Here is an 18,415-nt window from a genome sequence, read left to right as displayed (position 1 = left end):
TTAAGGTTTAACGTTAGGGTTATAAACCCTACTATCCTTCCACGCGAGATTCTTCTTCTCTACAAAGAGGGGTGGTGTTCCCTTGCTCGAATCGGCGGCTCGTGTTAGGGACGATAGAGATTTTTTTTTCTCTACTTAAAGATGGCCGGTAAGAAGAGACCTTCTTCTTCTCTAGAAGAACTAGACGTATCTAGTCCAAAATCAGCGGAAGAATCGGGTCAAGGTGACAATAGTGATGCAAAGGTGAAATCCATGGAGAAGAAGAAGATGAGGAAGGCATTGGATAAGGAAAGGCACCGCCTTGCTTTGGAGACCAAGGAACAATCCAAGGGCAAGAAGCCCGAAGAGCCCATTGCGGTGGCGGCTCAGATGTCTGCGGTCCCTTCTCTTACAGCAAGTAATCTTCCTTCGCTCCACGTGAATCTATTTGGGGATTTGGCGTCAATGGATTCATCTGTTCGGGAAGCCGCGGCGGAGCAGCTGGTGGATGAGTTGCGGGAGGTGCAGAAGGCGTATGAGGAGAGCGGGGGGAAGGGGGCTGATGAGGCGGCGGGTGAGGCTCGGTTGGAGGCTGAGCAGAATGATGGATTGGAAAATTGTGCGGCTTCTCTTAGATATGCTATTCGTCGGCTTATTCGCGGAGTGTCTTCTTCGAGGGAGGTAAGGGGTAAATATTTATTTGTGCATTGCTCTCTAACCATTATTGGATTGCCAGCCATATATGCATATGGAGGCTTGTGTGATGTAGGTAGAGCAGAAGCGTTTACTTTCCTATAATAGATTGGCTAGAGCGGAACCCAATGATTAGAGGATCCACAAGAGCTTGCAAACTTTTAAGATCGGCTGTCAGTCTGACATTAACCATCTAACAAACTGTGTCAAATTCCTTGCTAAAACAAAAAAAAATCAGATGACAGGAAATAGAATAGTCTACCTTCTTTGCTGCAGCTTAGATTTCTACAACTTATAAAGTAGAAGCAACCCTTTAAAGACTTGGTTGCTAAAATTTTTGAAGACCTTACTTTGTTGCCCAAATTGTGGACCTAAAGTGGACTACTTTTAATAAAGTAGATGAAATCCTGTTATTTCCTAATATTGACTATTGCTATTACAGTATTACCAAATTACATATCACTAAGTTTTCCTCATCTGGCAGATCTTTTTGAATTATTATTCCCTCGTGCGTCCTGCGATTTTTCCCATTCAAAAGATTTCTAAACTTTGACCAGCGAAATCCTTTCATTAATAAAAGTTTATTTTTTTCCTGTTAATGGTTTATTTATTTGCTGGACCACATTTCATTTACACTGCCTTATTGTGAAAAGTTAGCTTGTTTGATACCCTGTTTTGGTGGCTAATATGTTTCATGTGGAAGGCAGCAAAGTTTCAGTTCAAATAGGCAATAAGGTGTTGATATCATATTTAACACTATCTTGAATTGATTCTTATATGTAGTGCGCGAGACAAGGGTTTGCGCTGGGTTTAACACTTGTAGTTGGGGCAATTCCTGCTATCAAGGTGGACTCCCTGATGAAACTGATAGTTGATTTGCTGGAAGTTTCATCTTCAATGAAGGGTCAGGTAACACCTAGCGTGCATTCTTGTCATGTAAACAACTAATTAACTTTTCTACTCTTGTTGTATCTAAGATATTTGCTTACTTATTACTTCAGGAAGTTAAAGATAACCTTTTGGGTCGCCTATTTTCTTATGGATCACTTGCTAGATCTGGAAGAATTGCCACAGAGTGGATTTTGGATGATAAAACATCTATTGTCAAGGATTTTATGAGCGTTGTCATCTCACTTGCGGGCAAAAAGCGCTACTTAAGTGAGCCAGCCACTTCTATCATTTTGGATATGGTTGAGAAGGTATATTCTAGAGGGTCATTATAATCAAGGGATGTATGGATTCAGTTTTATTAATCAGTTAAAATTGTATGTATTATGACAATGTAACCTCTGTGACATGCTTACATTACAATGTACTTTATAGCATACATGTGATAGGTGGATGCCTATCTGAGTGTTTGAAATCCTAGTAGTTTAATTTATAAATGTTTAGAATTTAGCAGATATGCATGAATAAATTTGAAAGAACATAAAGTATCGAGAAGGTTAAAGGAGAGAAAATTTAGAGCTTATGTGGGTAACTATTTAAGTGTATAGTGCCACATTGTTATTTTACAAAGACCATGGGAAAGTTGCTGTTAATCAGTATGGGAAATTAATGCTCCAATATTGATGAATAGTGTAGAACAAGGCTGTAGAAAGGCAAGTTTTCTATTCAGTGTTTTACTTTGTAGTATACTACTCTTCAAAATCTAGGCCTAACCTGCTTATATTTTCATTAAAGTACCTGAAATAGGTGGTATCCCTACTAGTCTACTATATGTTTCCCCATAAATTGTTATCATATATATAAATTTAGTTAGATCTGATAAATGTTTGTATTAGCTTTACAGCTTCCAGGTGAAGCTATATTGACTGAAGTCATTAAAGCTCCTGGCATGCATCAATGGATGGATAAAGCTGCTGAAGTTGGAGATCCTGATGCACTGTTGCTAGCCTTGAAGTTGCAAGAGAGACTTAATGTGGATATTGAACTCTTTAGAAAGCTCCTGCCACATCCGTTCAGTAGTGATAACTTTTTTACACGAGATCACCTTTCATGTATTTTGCCTTGTTTCAAGGTAATTTTTTTAAACTGATATATCTAGGTGATTAGACATTGCGTTTGATATATTAATCTTACAAGCTTGTTGACGATGCTGTTGAAATAGCCATGATGTAGCATAATCAGTTGATGGGGATGTGCATTTATAGTTGCTTTGTATTATATGTATTAAACCAATTTTCTTTCAGCTAAATTTCACTATTTGGACTTCGTGTCTCTTCAGGAATCAACCTTCTGTCTGCCTCGTCTGCACAGCATTTGGCCCTTGGTGGTAAACATACTTGTACCAGAAATGGCATCTCAAGAAGATGCTGCAGTGTGTTCAAGTTCTAGTAAGAAGCACAAAAGGAGTAAGAAAGGTAGCTCTTCTGAGGATATTGCTAATAATCTTCGTAGTTTCTTTGAGGTTGTCATTGAAGGATCATTGCTGCTGTCATCCCACGACAGGAAGCATTTGGCACTTAATGTTCTTCTTATTCTCCTCCCAAGACTGCCTGAATCATGCATTCAAATTGTCCTCTCCAACAAAATCATCCACTGCTTAATGGACATTCTGTCAAATGAAACATCCTGGTTATATAATGCTGGTCAGCATTTTTTGAAGGAATTAGTAAATTTGGTTAGTGATAACGATGATCGGCGTGTTGCAGCTATTGTATCATTGCAGAAGTACAGCAATGGTAGATTTGACAGCACTACACAAACACGAACAGTCAAACAGCTGGTTGCCAAATTCTCTAGTGCCCCAGGTTGCATACTTTTTGTTCATAACTTGATGTCCTTGTTTGTAGATGAAGGTCCTGTTACAGATGAACCTTCTGATCAGAGTCAGACCACTGATGAGAATTCTGAAGTGGGTTCAACAGAAGATAGGGATCCTCAAGCCCAGGGAAATTCAGATTTTTTGAAGAACTGGGTAATAGATACCATGCCTCGTGTTCTAAAAAATCTAAAACTAGATTCCAGTTTGAAGTCTTTGAGCGATACTGACACAGAGAAGTTTGTCAAAGAGAAATTTCGGGTGCAGGCAGAAATAATGAAATTTCTAGCAGTTCAGGGTTTGTTCTCTGCCTCCTTGGGGACTGAGGTGACATCATTTGAGTTGCAGGAAAAGTTTAAGTGGCCAAAAGCTGCCATTTCCAGCTCTTTACGAAGCATGTGCATAGAGCAGCTTCAGTTATTATTAGAAGATGCACAGAGAGGGGAGAGCCCGCATGTTATTAACGATCCTGAGCTTAATGACCTAGGATCTTACTTCATGTGTTTCCTTAATACACTCTGTAACATCCCTTCAGTATCACTCTATAGGACCTTGAGCAATGAAGATGAAAAGGCATTTAAGAAGCTGCAAGCAATGGAATCTACACTTTCTCGTGAGGTACAAATTATTTTGGCTGTACAAATTATCTTATGTAATATTGACTTGATTTATCTATTTGTCACTTGGAGTGACAGTAAACCTTGCCACTTTTATCTAAAGAGGTGATAGGTTCAGGCCATAGAAACAACATTTTCTAAAAAGAGGGCAAGGCTAGACAGTTCTCTTTGCAGTGTTGCACCCTTTATGCTACTTATTTTTGATCTAGTTTGATTTCCAGACATCCTATTTAGGTGTTCGATGCCTATAGTAGTTAGTCTCTCTTCCCCCCATCCCCCATTTACTGCAACAATCTTTTATACATTGACAATACTTTCAAGTACGATACCATTAAGTGATTAGACTTTGGTATTTAGATAAGTCATGTCTTTTTATAGTACAGCCTTGAAATCAACTTATAAAATCAAGATCCGTCTTCCCAAAAATAGAAAAAAGGACAGTTTCTTTTTCAATTCAACTTTACCATTTGTTATTCCCACAAAAAAGTAATCTGTCTGGTACAACTATTGAAATAAGTGGGAATAAAGTTACTTTACTGAGCTTCCAGACCGAACCTTCTTTCTACACTCCACTCGTTCATCTTCTTTTGGCAATTCTTGGTTGGGCCTGATAGTACGTGGTTCCTCTTTGGTCATGGAAGCAAGGTTTACTTTGTGCATGCTCCTTTCTGGTGAGTAATTGTTCATTTGGCTAGTTATCTTGTTGCTTTGGTTACCTATTTCTACACAATTTAGGTGGATCTCTCATTAAGGGGTGGATCTCTCGTTAAGGGTTTCTCTGTTTACTGTGTTGTTTGAACTTATTTAACTTAGCTTATCCTACTAGGCTAAGATCTTAATTTTGTTTCCATATGTTCACAGTATGACTTTTATTATTCCATTGTTTAGATTACTTGTCTAACTTTTCTTTGGCTCCATTCTTTGTTTGTGAAAGGAAACAAAAGATAAGGCTGGAGTAGATGCCACTAAGATTCATGCATTGCGTTATCTCCTCATCCAGTTGTTGCTACAAGTCCTTCTCCGACCAGGGGAATTTTCAGAAGCTTCAATAGAAATAGTCATATGTTGCAAGAAGGCTTTTCCTTCTGCTGCTCATGGTGATTCATCAGAGGAGGAAGATGAATTTGATGAAAATGGAACTCCAGAATTTATGAATGTGCTAGTGGACACTTTGCTTTCTCTTTTGCCTCAGTCATCCGGTCCTACATGTTTTGCTGTTGAACAGGCAAGTTGGATTGTCCATTAACTGCACAAATAAGATACTTTCAAGTTTAAAGAATTGGAAGCATAAGCATAGATATTGTTCCCTATTATCTGTTGGACATCTTAGTTATAAAAACTTCATCAAATTTTGGAATTAATGGGAAAACAGTAAAACTTATCATGGTGTTTTTTTTTCCGAACAAATAATTTGATGTCAGAGTAGCAGCATTATATAACTTCTATTCCAAGAACAACCAGGAATTTATAGCTGGTATTATTTTGCTTCTGCTTGATGGCAATGTAACTTTAGCATTTCACCTAACTTTCTTGCTTTTCCTCTCAGGTTTTCAGATTCTTTTGTGATGAGATAACAGATGCAGGACTTCTTCAAATGTTGAGAATTGTGAAGAAAGATCTAAAACCTCACCGCCATCAGACAATTGGAAGTGGAAGTGATGAAGATGATGAAGAGGATGATTTTCTTGGAATTGAAGAATCTGAGGAAAATGACGTAATTGATCCTGCTGAGACAGGTGATAGTGATGATCATGGGGATGATTTTGAAGGAAAGTCTGGAGCTGAAGTTGTTGATGAAGAAGTAAACAAGAATGATGAGGATAATTCAGAGGAAATGGTTGGAGTTGACGCAACTGATCCAGAACTTACAGAAAAAGATGAAGAGCTCCCTGTTTCTGATGAATCTGATGATATGGATGATGATGCCATGTTCCGGATTGATCCATATATTGCACGGGTCTTCAAGGAACGTAAAATTTCCACAAATGATGGTGTCCAATCCCAGCTTATGCCTTTCAAATTTCGTGTGCTTGCACTACTGGAAATATTCCTGCAGAAGAATCCAGGTAGTACACCCAATAACACTTTTGTGATTTTTTTTCCTTTGCAAGGAAAATTGCATTGTCAAAACTAATATTTATAATTTTTGCTATATACTTGAAAGAAGGAAAGTTTGCAAGACATTTAATATGTCTTTGAGCTGCTTCTCTAGATACAATTAATGTTTAAAGCACTAAGATTTTATGCAGGAACACAGAAATTCTTTTCTTTTCTATTTCATTGTCTTTTTTTCTTCTTCTTACAGGTTCCTATTTGTTTCCCTATTTGTATTTTACTTGCTTGTCAATTGCACAACCGGGAATTTGCTTACATTTTGATTATCTTTTGTCAAATCTTCTTTCTTATACAGGAAAGACTCAGGTGTTGACAGTGTATTCTTACTTAATGCAAGCTTTTATCAAATCACATACTGGTGATGGTGGTGAGCAGCTTAGACAGCGTATAGGTGGAATTTTGCAGAAAAAGATTTTTAAGGCAAAAGATTACCCTAAAGGCACTGAAGTTGAGATTTCTAGTCTTGAGACCCTATTGGAGAAATGTCTGAAATCTGCATCACGTTCCCGATTCAAGACGATTTCTTCTGTAGCTCAGAACTCGACATTCTGGATATTGAAAATCATAAATTCCAGAAATTTTTCTGAACCTCAACTGGAGGGAGCTGTAGATATATTTCGCAATATATTGGTTGACTACTTTAATAATAAAAAATCCCGTCTAAAGCTTGGTTTTGTGAAGGAGGTTATTCGAAGACATCCCTGGATTGCTCGGCAGCTTTTTGGCTTCCTCTTGGAAAAATGTGGAAGTGCAAAATCAGAATTTCGACGAATTGAAACACTAGATCTGGTAGAGTGCATATTGAAATCCTGGGTACCAAGAAGCAAAGGGGAGCTAGATAAGGATGTCTCAGGTTCATCTAAGCTATTGAAGAAACACTTGAAGGCTCTTTGTGAGCTGATCCGAGAACTTCTATCGAAGTTGCCAGAAAAACAATCTCGCCGTGCTGAAGTACGAAGATTTTGTACGAGAGTCTTGGATACAATCTCCGTGCTTGACCTCAAGAAATCATTCCTTAAGGCATTGACACCTGATGCCTGTCTTCTCTGTCAATCGCAGCTAGGGACTGCATTTACTCCTTTTAAGGCATTAAATCAGTAAATCCAATTCTCTAGACATTCTTTGAGCTAAAGGTGAGAGGTTTATATTTTAAGTTTCCTTTATCTATATGTTAATGTTCCGTGTACTCATCTTAAGTTCTCATACAACCATATAGTATCTGTTTCTACGTTAGCATAAACTGATATAAGTACTTGCTAAATATTCTTATTTTTCACTCTTTCCACACAAATTTATCCTACCTAGCATTATGTTGTACAAGTTGAACTGATGGAATATTTTGTTGCTTCACACTAATTCTGTGGATTTTTTTTCTTCCGTCGCGCAGCTAATGTCATACAAGGGCTCATTGAGATGGCTGTTCATGCTTCACTGCATGCTGCGAAAGCTAATACCTGCTGTCTGAAATGTGCTGCATTTGGATCTTAAAGCCATCATTTTTTGTCAGTTAACAAGGACTTGTTTGGTTGTATAGGATGTGGTTACCAAAGTACCATATTCTTTTCCAAATGTCTCAACAAAAGGTATAATCTGTTTGGATGACTGGTGAAGAAAATAGAGTTTTGAGCACTGTATAATGGCGGAGTTCATAGATTGTACTTCTAGGTGATCATTCTTGGAGAATCTATTGTTGTTTGCCTTCAGATATTACTCAATGTAGAGGACTATTTTGCTGCATTTTGCATGCTTATAATTTGTTTTTCAGTTAGACGAAAGAGGTGTTCATTCACAGTTCTAATTTCTTCCGGAGTGTACCGGTTTATTTTTCTCTGGGTAATGTGGGAAATTCTTTAGTTTGATGTGACTTTCAGCTTTGTTCACAAATGACAACTATTTCATCACATCTGCCTAACAATCAATTCCTTTTATACAAACAGTCAGTTGACTGATATATATACATGAAACTAGTAAATAGATATGAGATTTATCCTGGGTAGATCATCTGTCCTCCTAACATGCTGTAATTAGTCATTTCATTGGATTCAAGGTAAGGTTCTACGAAAATAAATCCAAACTTAGCTTCTAATTTTGTTCTAATGGTTACTATGTTTGAGTAGCCAGTTAGGCTGCTTTATCTTGATGACAGTGAAAGATTCCCATCCAGATCATTTACAGTGCCTTGAGGCAGTAAATTATTGAGTAGATCTGATACTATAAAGGACACGCTTCTGAGGGAATGCCCTGGACTGCAGATGGGGCCTATTTAAATGACCAATTCAGCATGGTACGCCTCTACTGGATAACTTATCTATTTCCCAAATACTTATCTTGTCTAGTCAATGGTTAGATCTTTCACAATGTGAACCCTTATTAAGTCAAAGTGGTTGTGTTATATGAGATTTATGTAGATATTTAAAATTTTATATTTTGCATTTTCTGTCATTTAGGTAGGTGATTGTGAGGTAATATGTATTTGGGATGAATTTCTTTGGTACTTTAAACTTTGCTATCATTTCGCTCATCAGTGGACACAATTAACAGTAAGCTAGAATTGTAAGTGAAGATTGTATAAAATTAGTATTCAGCACTTAAAATGTTAGTCTAGTCTTATTCTTCCTTCAAGGAATTTGTTCTATAATTTGCTTTTTATAATTAGGTTGCTGAGAGCTGGTACACCAATGACATTGGCATAAATATTTCAATAATCACGTACTATATATCACTGTATTCTGGCAGGTTTAGTACATTTCTGGTTGCCTCTGCTTCTCTGATATCTATTATTATGTAAAGTTTGTTTCACTGATGATGAAACTTGTGTTATTTTATCATGTTTGCCAAGTCATTGGTTTGGCAACTTTGTCTTGTCTATTGTGCATTTCTCATCATATGATACTTAAATGTTTAATTCATACCAACTTTCTTTTAAGTATTATAAATTTAAGATGGTGTTTAGCATAGAGACCTTTTTTGCACAAAAAAAAAACAAAAAAAAAAAGGAGAAGAAGATTTAGAAAAACTCCTTAGGATCAAGCCAAAGATGATTGCATTGCATTGTCTACTGCAGATGAGAAAAAAATTTGTTCCATTTTGAATGGAATCATTCTCGTCTTCTATATCCAGGTCAAAGATGAACCTTGAAATCTTACCAATGGATCAACATTACAAATACCTCTCATTTACTTCAAATTTTGGTTTTCCTCTTTATTTTTACCTCAACTTCAATAAACTTACTGAAGGGTGTTAAAATTATTTTGCATCTATAATTTACTCAACTCGTATTATACGGCGACTAACAATTAAGAAAATTAACAGGGTATTAAAAGAAAATTGGATAGTATATTGATAAATATGCATATAATAGGGTCGGTGAATGATAATAAAAATAAAATGCACGGTGTTTTGACCGTTTCAACAAAAAGTTTTAAATATGTTTGGATTTTCGTGTAAACAATTATCTCATTATCTGCTACTGTGCGTCCAAATTTTTTAATTTGACCCCTGCATTCTTCATTAAATCATCGCCACACCATGAGAAACTCCTAAATAGATAACCCAAAAATGTATTAATAAAAAATGTCGGTGTCAAATTGAAAACTTTGATTTAAGGTTGGTTGTAGATCTTAATCTTTGATAAGGTAAAAGGTGCTAAAGACTATGCTTCATTTGCACTCAGGCACCACCATAAGAACGCGTTTCCCATCTTCCAGACAGTAACCCTGTATCCCAAGATCTGCGAAATCCGTTTCCTGATCCGTTTCCCCTCCTCTCTCTCTCTCTCTCTCTCTCTCTCTCTCTCTCTCTCTCTCTCTCTCTCTCTCCTGCGAAGTCCGTACCCGAATCGTTCCTTTCGAAGAAACAAACCGACGAAACTAGAGTCGAGAGAGAGAGAGAGAGAGGGAGAGAAAACGAGAGAGATGAGATCTCCTATAGCCCTAACCCTAATCCGATGGCTCTGATCTCCTCCTCCGGCGAGGGAATCCCATGCACCTGACCCTAAACCTAACCCTAGCCGCAGATCCCATGCTCCTGGGGTCATGTCAAGGTCCCCCGAGAAATGGCTCTTCCCCCTCGTTTCTATCTCCTTCGTCTCCCTCCTCCTCTTCCTCTCCGCCCTCTCTGGCTTCTCCGCCTCCTCTGCTCTCTTCTCCCACCACTCTCCTCCTACCTACCTCCGCCGCGGGCCCCAACACCTTCCATCCTTCGCCTACCTCCTCGCCGGGGGCCGTGGCGACTCTCGGCGGCTCCTACGCCTCCTCCTCGCCGTGTACCACCCGAGAAATCGGTACGTCCTCCACCTCTCCGCCGACGCCCCCGAATCCGAGCGTGCCGACCTCGCTGTTGCTGTTCTCCGATCCCTCCCCGCCGCGAGGGCCTTCGGGAATGTCGACATTGTCGGGCGGCCGACCGCTGGGACCCACATGGGGTCATCGGGCTTGGCGGCGACGCTGCGGGCGGCGGCCGTGCTTCTCCGGATTGATGACGGATGGGATTGGTTCGTGACGTTAAATGCCGCAGATTATCCGCTCGTCACCCAGGATGGTACGTTGGATTTGTACTGGAACAATGCAATTTTATTTGTTTTATTTGTTTTTGGTGGTTTCGAGCTTTTTTGGCGATCTGGGATTGTAAGCTATTTTAAAAAGTTTGGTTTTTTTTTTTATGTGTCCTGATTTTGGTAGGCTAGATCTGGAAAGATTTGAGTTTTTGCTTTAACTATTGAATATAGTGCTTGTTCAAGTCCATAATTTGAGTCGTCTTTGCTAGATGTTTAGATTCGAGGAACTAAGTTGGTTTGTTTACTTTGAATTTCACGTTGACTTACGTATGTAGATATCTGCCGATCTCTTGCAATTTACTGTGATATAGTTTTTTCATTTGTGCCTGCGTTCTTTCCTCAAAATTCGTTTTCAAGTTACTTTAGGAAGCTAAATTCTTCTAACCTTTGCAAGTTTTAGTAAGAAGTATATTATCTTCTTGATTTATTTTAATTTTAGGGAAATTAGGAGATTGGAATAACTTAAAATAAACTATGGATGCAGGATATGTGGATATCTATCAGTAGAAATTGTTACTGATGTATACATACTGCTTGAGACTTTACCGACATAAAACACAATACTGGATCATTGTCTCGTTCTTTTATTTTCCTCTACTATTTGTGAATATGCATATGGAGATAGTTTTAAAGTGTTATATTTTGTCTAATCGTCTTTAATGCTAAGGCGCATGTAAGTTGTGGAACTTACCAGTAAAGAGGAAGATAACAAGAAGATGACAAACTATCCTTAAGATCAAATGTTTCTTAGTGTCTTATGAGTCAATTCATTCTATTATTTGAGAGTAACTAGTATACAACCTACAACTTTAATCTGTAAACCAACAGAGGTTGCTATAATTTTTTGATTTGTTAATGGTGGCAGATAATTATGACTTATGACTGATAATCACATGTTTTATTATAGTGCTTTTCAGGGTAAATTCCTAGATCTGGAGCGGAAAGTCATAGACTTTCTTTTAAATAGGTCTTTTAGTTATGCTTCTCTTGTATGTGAAGTTCCTTAAGTGAAAGTTTTCTGTAGGCTTTGAAGTTTGAACTGCTGCACCACTTTTGTTAGTTATAGTTGGCTTCTGCCGTGCAATGTATCAACAGAGTGAATGACAAAGCGACTAGGAGAAGTGGCCTTGTTTGGGTGGCTGGTGAAAATTTGATGACATTTGGGGGGTTTATGAAATTTCTTTTAAGCATATTTCTTAAACCTCTTCTCGCATGCACATGTCTTTGCTTTTGGATTTTAATTCTTTTAGCTAACCTTTTGCTCATGGCTTTACTAGTGGATTAGATTATCATGTATTTTATTGTAAAAGTTATGAATGGAATTTTCTTATTATTGTTGAAAATCTGATAATGTGAAACCCTGATCTAAAATGATTCTTCCAATGTTAATGATTTTTGCAACTAATGTTGTCCTTTCAAATATTTTTTTTCTTTTCCTTTTCTCTGTAGCTTAGTTCCTTTTTAACATTTTTTACTTTTGTTCAGATGAATCATTTATTGGTAATTATGTTTCTCATCATTAATATCATGCCCACATTCTATCTTGTTTGTTCATTCACAATATGACAATGCATGCACACTTCTTATTCTGTTTGAACTTTGAAGTTTCGAAAGGATTTTGTGCTCTCATTTTGTTATTGGTGCTTTCTGAATGATGCCCGTTTATGCTAGATCTACAGTGGCATACTGATAAATGATACCTACATTATTCTTACTTTTTCTTGCAGACCTAATTCATGTCTTCTCCTCTGTGCCAAGGGACCTCAATTTCATAGATCACTCTAGTGACATTGGATGGAAAGAGTAAAGTCATTTATTTAACTCTTTAATATCCTCATGAATGTTTTCTTCCTTTGAAACTGTAGTACTAATTTTGACAGTTACATTGTTGCAGATTTCAGCGAGTTCAACCCATTATAGTAGATGCTGGCATATACTTGGCGGGGAGGAACCAGTACTTTCAAGCTTCAGAGAAGCGGACAACTCCTGATTCTTTTAAATTCTTCACAGGCAAATTTTCTCTTCTGACCAATTTGTTTTGCCGTATCCTAGCCATTTTTATTTCTTTCCTCACCATTATGTAACATGTTCTTCGAACAGGTTCACCATGGGTCATTCTAAGCCGAAGCTTTATAGAGTACTGCATTCTTGGTTGGAACAATCTTCCTCGGACACTTCTCTTGTACTTTACAAATGTTGTATTGTCCCAAGAAGGCTATTTCCATTCAGTTATATGCAACTCTCCTGATTTCCAGAGCATGACGGTGAACACTGACCTACGGTATATGGTGTGGGATGATCCGCCGGGGATGGAACCCCACTCCCTGAACATGACTGATTATGACAAGATGATACGGAGTGGAGTGCCTTTTGCAAGGCAGTTCCGGGAGTATGAACCAGTTCTAGACAAGATTGATGACAAAATACTCGGGCGCTGGCGCAACAGGCCGGTTCCAGGGGCTTGGTGCTCTGCCAAAAAGAGGTGGTGGACTGATCCGTGCTCCCAGTGGGGCAACGCCAACATTGTGAGACCTAGCTCTCAAGCAGAGATGTTTGGGAAATTAATGAGGAAGCTTGTAAAAGAATCTAAGGCGCAGTCAAACTCATGCAAGCGATAGTAACATTGAGATATGGGTGAAGGTTTCACATCCAAGTTGGAGCACAGATCATGATCACCCGGGGTTATCTCTGCAAGTTATCTCCAACTTGGGCATTCTTTCTCATTCCTGCCTGCATTTTTCGTGCTGCTTTTTATTTTGATTATTGCAAGGATGGAGATGAGCTGGTGATAGAATTCTTTTCATTTTCCGAGTGATCTGCTGTCTTAGAAGCCACATTGCTTAGAATCAAATAAGAGAGCTCATCCACAGTGGAATTCTTGGGGTCAGTTACACTGACGTTTTGAGATTGTCTATATAAGGAATTAAATGAGTGGTATATGTTTCGCTTCAGAAACTCCGGTCCTATCCCTATGTGAATTTACTCTTATACAGCTTTATATTAGCCAGAGGCTTAACACTATTTATCTATCTTGGTCATCTCGTGCTATGGATACTTATAAGAATCTGTTGAACAGCAGTGTTATTGTGTAGGATGTGTTAAATAATGATGTTGATGTATAGGAAATTCTATGTGCAAGCAGGACATAAATAATCCATTGAAAGGTAGTGGCTTTTTCTACGATGTATAGAAAAATCGTGGGTGGTTGTTTGATATAACCAAAAAAATCCAACACATCACCATCTGCAGACGAAGCCTAATTAATTTCTTTCAATTTTTGACGGTAGAAAGTTAGGCTGTCACCAAGACTAATTATCTTTAATGAGAGTGAGGGCCACAGGCATAAAGAGGTAGTGGATAACTCTCACTCAACAAACTCACAGAAAGAAGGAAAAGAGTGACTCAACTAACTCTCACTCAACGAACTCACAGAAAGAAGGAAAAGAGTGACCCAACTACCTCACTGTTACATCCAAATCGAATGCTATCAGCTTTATTTAGCAGGCATTTTTAATCGCATAATGCTCTAAGACACGGTGAAAGAGAGGGAAGTAAAAAGTATATATGGCCAAGTTAACTGTACAACCACTTAACAAGTGCCGGAAAAGAGCTACACAATTACAGAACAAACACACCAAAAGAGAAGAAAAGGCTTGGTGAATCACTGCCAGGGTGAAAGAGAACGCCTAATATATAGTGAAACTCTAGGCAAGACTTGAGGCCATGTCATATTAGCCGGTCAAGCTGCAAGATGAGATATTTGGTAGACCAAATTGCATCCAGTATTACCACCACTGACTTAGAATTTCTGGGCAGAAGGATCCAGATGGCCGCTGGTTTCAGAAGCTTCACACACTTCACCATACTGCAAGTATCCCACTTGTAAGTTAATAATGATAAATACTTTTCTTTTCTGGATTTCAATTAGAGATAATTGTAAGAAAGAAAATGCATGAAAAAGCATTGCATTCAATGCTTTTCAGACACAATTTTATGCTGAACTAAACCAAAAAAGGTGCATGGTTTTGGTACCTCAAGCTGCTCCAGCATATCAGTCGTCTCATTCACATTGTAATGGTTTGCATTCAACAGTCCAGCTATGAAATCCACAGAAACACCCGGGTACATTGATGAGAGATATTCCACTATTATGTTCTGATCATCAATGAAATTGATTCCATCTTGCGAAGTGTTGCCAGAGCTGAAGGAAATGTCTGCCTTTTGGGACGACTTAGAAGCAAGTTTCTCCATGTTCTGTATTTCATAGGCCTCAGAAACAAAATCCAGGAGCTGATGCTTTGAGGATTTCTCAGTGGTCAAGTCTTTCTTTTCAGATTCATCTAATGTTTCCTCTGTGACCTTTTCCCCTGTCTCAAAACTTTTCTTGGGATAGATCTCTGAAAGAGGCACATAGGGAGTGGCATATGGATTCAAAATCGGCTTCCCTTGCATCATTGTATCAGTTGACAAAATCTACTGAACTTGTGTGAAGCTCCAATCTATAATATCCAGAACCAACCCCAAAAAATGAATACTACAATACTTCAATAAAGTTGTCTCTAGAAAGAAAGAAACACTTTCTAGAAGAAAAAGAAAAAGAGTTCTAATTTCTCAGAATAATGACAAACTCTGGAAGAAATTTCCCCAAATTCAAGATGAAAAGCCACTGAATGCTTGGAAACTCCAAGACCTTTGGCTGATATGACTGAGTATGAAAAACCACTGAAAGCTTGATTTCTCAAGGCAAAATATAAGAGTGACATAGAATCAAGGGAGAAAAATTTGCTGGGAACAATCTCAGGGTAGGCAAATCAACAATAGTGCAAGGAGTTTATCTGAAAAGAATACATCTCAAGGATGGACTCCTTATAGGACTAGGCCACAAGTTCCTCTTTAATCTTCTTATCATTAAGTACCATGTGGACACAGTAATATAGCAGAATAGTTAAATAAAGCTTTAAAAAAAAACCAAAGCCAAAAGAATTGTTAACTGTAATTTGATAATATTAGCAAAAGAGACTTGGTAATAAAAACTTATCAATCGGCGTGTGTCTTCTATCTAGTCAAAATCATAATTGACTTGCATCTCATCTTAAATACTACTTGCTGAAAAGATATCTCACTAAATCCTCCATCTATATTAAATTGATCCAAGAGTTCAACCAATTCAATTGCAAAATGCAACTCGGATAGCATGCTTCAAGACTGAAAATTCTCAACCTTAACGTTACATCGTGAGCCAAAGAGGTGTAATTTTGTTTAAACACTTTACTATTGCTAGAAGAAAATCTCAATTGAATATTGACAAATTAATAAAACATGATCACAAGAGGGTACGACAATTCTTACTTCTTGATGTATTTGAACACATCATATCTTAGCAATGGAAGTGAACAATACTACTATATCTATAAACGTCATATATACGTATTTCAAACCAAAACGGTTTAATAGTCTCTCTATATATTATCAACCTTATTGGATATCTAATGTGGAATTCCCTAAAAGCTAAATGATTTTACCTTCATGAGACCTCAATGCAAGCTGGAGAAGTAATATTCATTACTTCGATTGTCAAGTTCAGTCAAAATACTCAAGATTGATTCTTTATTGCTATCCTCGATCTATAGCTCCAGAGATATAGTAGTACTTCGGAAGAAAAAAAGGACTATCGACAAGACGAATCGATTCCCCTAGCAATCCTGGGCGGTACATAATCACTAGAATATATGAAAATGTTTTAAAAAAACCTTTGAAAGCAGCACCTTTATATATATATATATATATATATATATATATATTTTTTTTTTTTTTTTTTTTATAAAAGAAATCCCAAATTCATATAAGTAACACTAGTATTCTTTCTAGAATCAAAATAGCATCGAGATATCCAAGCACAATTCTCCATCAATAATCCCAAGCCGATCAACACTACGGATTCCAAGGAAATCGGATCAAGCCCTCAGAGATCGCAAACATCGACGAGAGAAAACGAAACGGAACTCCAAAGGATCGGAGAAGAGAGCAGAACAAGAGGAAGCGATAAGATCGAGACGCACCTCGGGAAAGGGGGGAGGAGGAAGGGTAAAGAGAACCCTAAGAAGCTTCAGATCTCCTCGTCTTTCGCGGCTCTCCAGGGGGAGTTACGAGAAAGAGACGACGAACGCAAGACTGGAGGGAAAGTTAACACTTTATCGTGTATGGGTGTGCGTCTTATATACGTCCTTTAGGTGTGTAATCCAAAGTCTGTTGGGCCGTTGATTTAGTTATGCTGAGAAATGGACGGCCGAGATTTACCCAACATCATATTGAAACATATGCGAGGCCTCCAAATAGTTGGCCCGCTTACCTTCTTGGGCCCATGGGAATGCCACGGGCCTTGTATTCATGGTGAATTCTTCTCTAATTAGTGATTCAAAATTTTTAATTCAAATCTTGAGCTTCATTTTCAAATCTAATGGTTGAAATTGAGATTGAGATCTATTTATTAGAATTTTAATTAATTTTATTAGTTTAACCATAGCCAATTGAATTAGTTTGCGAAGCCAAACAAGTTATAACATAAGCTTGGATTTTAACTCTTTTCATTATTTTGACTCGTGATAGGTTCGATAAATTTAACTCCGAACCGAAGACGAGCAAGATCTATCTCGCTCATGTTTGGCTGATTGACATCCATAATTAGATCATTTTTTTCAAACATATACAATTCAAAGTTTCTTATTTGTATGTATACATTTTATAAATTTCGTATCTTGTGTGTATAATCTCAGAACCCATGAAAAAAATAAATATTCATAGCAAAAATGAATGCATGTAAATAAAAATAATGACATTTATATATTTTGTCAATTAACTTGTTAAGAAGAAGTAACAGTTAGTTAAGTTTGAGAAATAAGAAGAGTATTAATTTTTAAGTATCTAAAATATTTTAAGAGATCAATATTAGATGCAAATATTAACTTTAAAAGAATATATATATATATATATATATATATATATATATATATATATATATAAAGAGATTTTAGAAGGGTATACATTAAAAAAATCACTTAAATCAATAGGCCTTGATGCTTCTTTTCTTCACTAGTGGTGGCATTAAGGCTACATAGTTGACATTAAGACTACATAGTTGAATTGACTATGAGATGAAATGAATTGGCACTACTTTGAGTAAGTACCATTACCATAGCAGCATAGCTAATGGTCAAAAGAAGAAATTTATTCTACTTTCTCCTAGATCCTCACAATATTAAATTTGTTATTCTTGACATTTTTACATGCCATTGGTTGGATTCTTGTGAATTTGGACTCTTGGATCTGAATCAGATCTGTGCATATTAATGACTAAAAAGAAATAGCACATCTTAGCACGAATTCACTTACTTGGCTGAGTAAATACACCAAATTAAATTAGTCAAACACTACATCTAAGAGAAATAAGGGGGAGAAAAAGGACTTCCAACTTGAGTAATTCCAATTAAAAGTAAATCCCCAATTAATTACCTAACATTCTTTGTTGTACTCTATGCCCTGAGATCCAAAATTGCAATGGATTGGTAGAGAACATGCATCTACTACTCTATGTTAAGAATATTAGGTAGATTTTATATATATATATATATATATATATATATATATTATAAGGTTCTATAGATTAGACGGAAAGAACTAATCATCAAAATTCTA

At 37.2% G+C, this 18,415-nt stretch overlaps 3 protein-coding genes across 3 annotated transcripts; 2 read left to right on the top strand and 1 right to left on the bottom strand.

Annotated features, from left to right (window-relative positions):
• The first annotated feature begins 38 nt into the window (after positions 1 to 38).
• LOC140792728 (rDNA transcriptional regulator pol5) lies at positions 39 to 7,998 on the top strand. Its single transcript, XM_073143891.1, has 9 exons — positions 39 to 660; positions 1,456 to 1,581; positions 1,674 to 1,871; positions 2,465 to 2,692; positions 2,900 to 4,054; positions 4,988 to 5,278; positions 5,600 to 6,119; positions 6,464 to 7,301; positions 7,556 to 7,998. The coding sequence occupies exons 1-8, from the start codon at positions 142 to 144 to the stop codon at positions 7,267 to 7,269; spliced, it is 3,843 nt and encodes a 1,280-aa protein (XP_072999992.1). The 5' UTR covers positions 39 to 141; the 3' UTR covers positions 7,270 to 7,301; positions 7,556 to 7,998.
• Positions 7,999 to 9,833: 1,835 nt separating this feature from the next.
• LOC140792621 (beta-glucuronosyltransferase GlcAT14A) lies at positions 9,834 to 13,752 on the top strand. Its single transcript, XM_073143726.1, has 4 exons — positions 9,834 to 10,707; positions 12,451 to 12,526; positions 12,618 to 12,733; positions 12,824 to 13,752. The coding sequence occupies exons 1-4, from the start codon at positions 10,203 to 10,205 to the stop codon at positions 13,339 to 13,341; spliced, it is 1,215 nt and encodes a 404-aa protein (XP_072999827.1). The 5' UTR covers positions 9,834 to 10,202; the 3' UTR covers positions 13,342 to 13,752.
• A 507-nt stretch (positions 13,753 to 14,259) lies between these two features.
• LOC140791765 (uncharacterized) lies at positions 14,260 to 16,888 on the bottom strand. Its single transcript, XM_073142409.1, has 3 exons — positions 16,783 to 16,888; positions 14,756 to 15,222; positions 14,260 to 14,588 (listed from the first exon to the last, which is right to left on the bottom strand). The coding sequence occupies exons 2-3, from the start codon at positions 15,176 to 15,178 to the stop codon at positions 14,523 to 14,525; spliced, it is 489 nt and encodes a 162-aa protein (XP_072998510.1). The 5' UTR covers positions 15,179 to 15,222; positions 16,783 to 16,888; the 3' UTR covers positions 14,260 to 14,522.
• Between the last annotated feature and the right edge of the window lie 1,527 nt (positions 16,889 to 18,415).

Source organism: Typha latifolia, chromosome 7, assembly GCF_019914945.1.
Source record: "Typha latifolia isolate L0001 chromosome 7, TyphaL0001v2, whole genome shotgun sequence".
NCBI classification, from domain to species: Eukaryota; Viridiplantae; Streptophyta; class Magnoliopsida; order Poales; family Typhaceae; genus Typha; species Typha latifolia.
The sequence above is the reverse complement of the archived record's forward strand: the minus strand, read 5'-3'. Positions and strand labels throughout refer to the sequence as shown.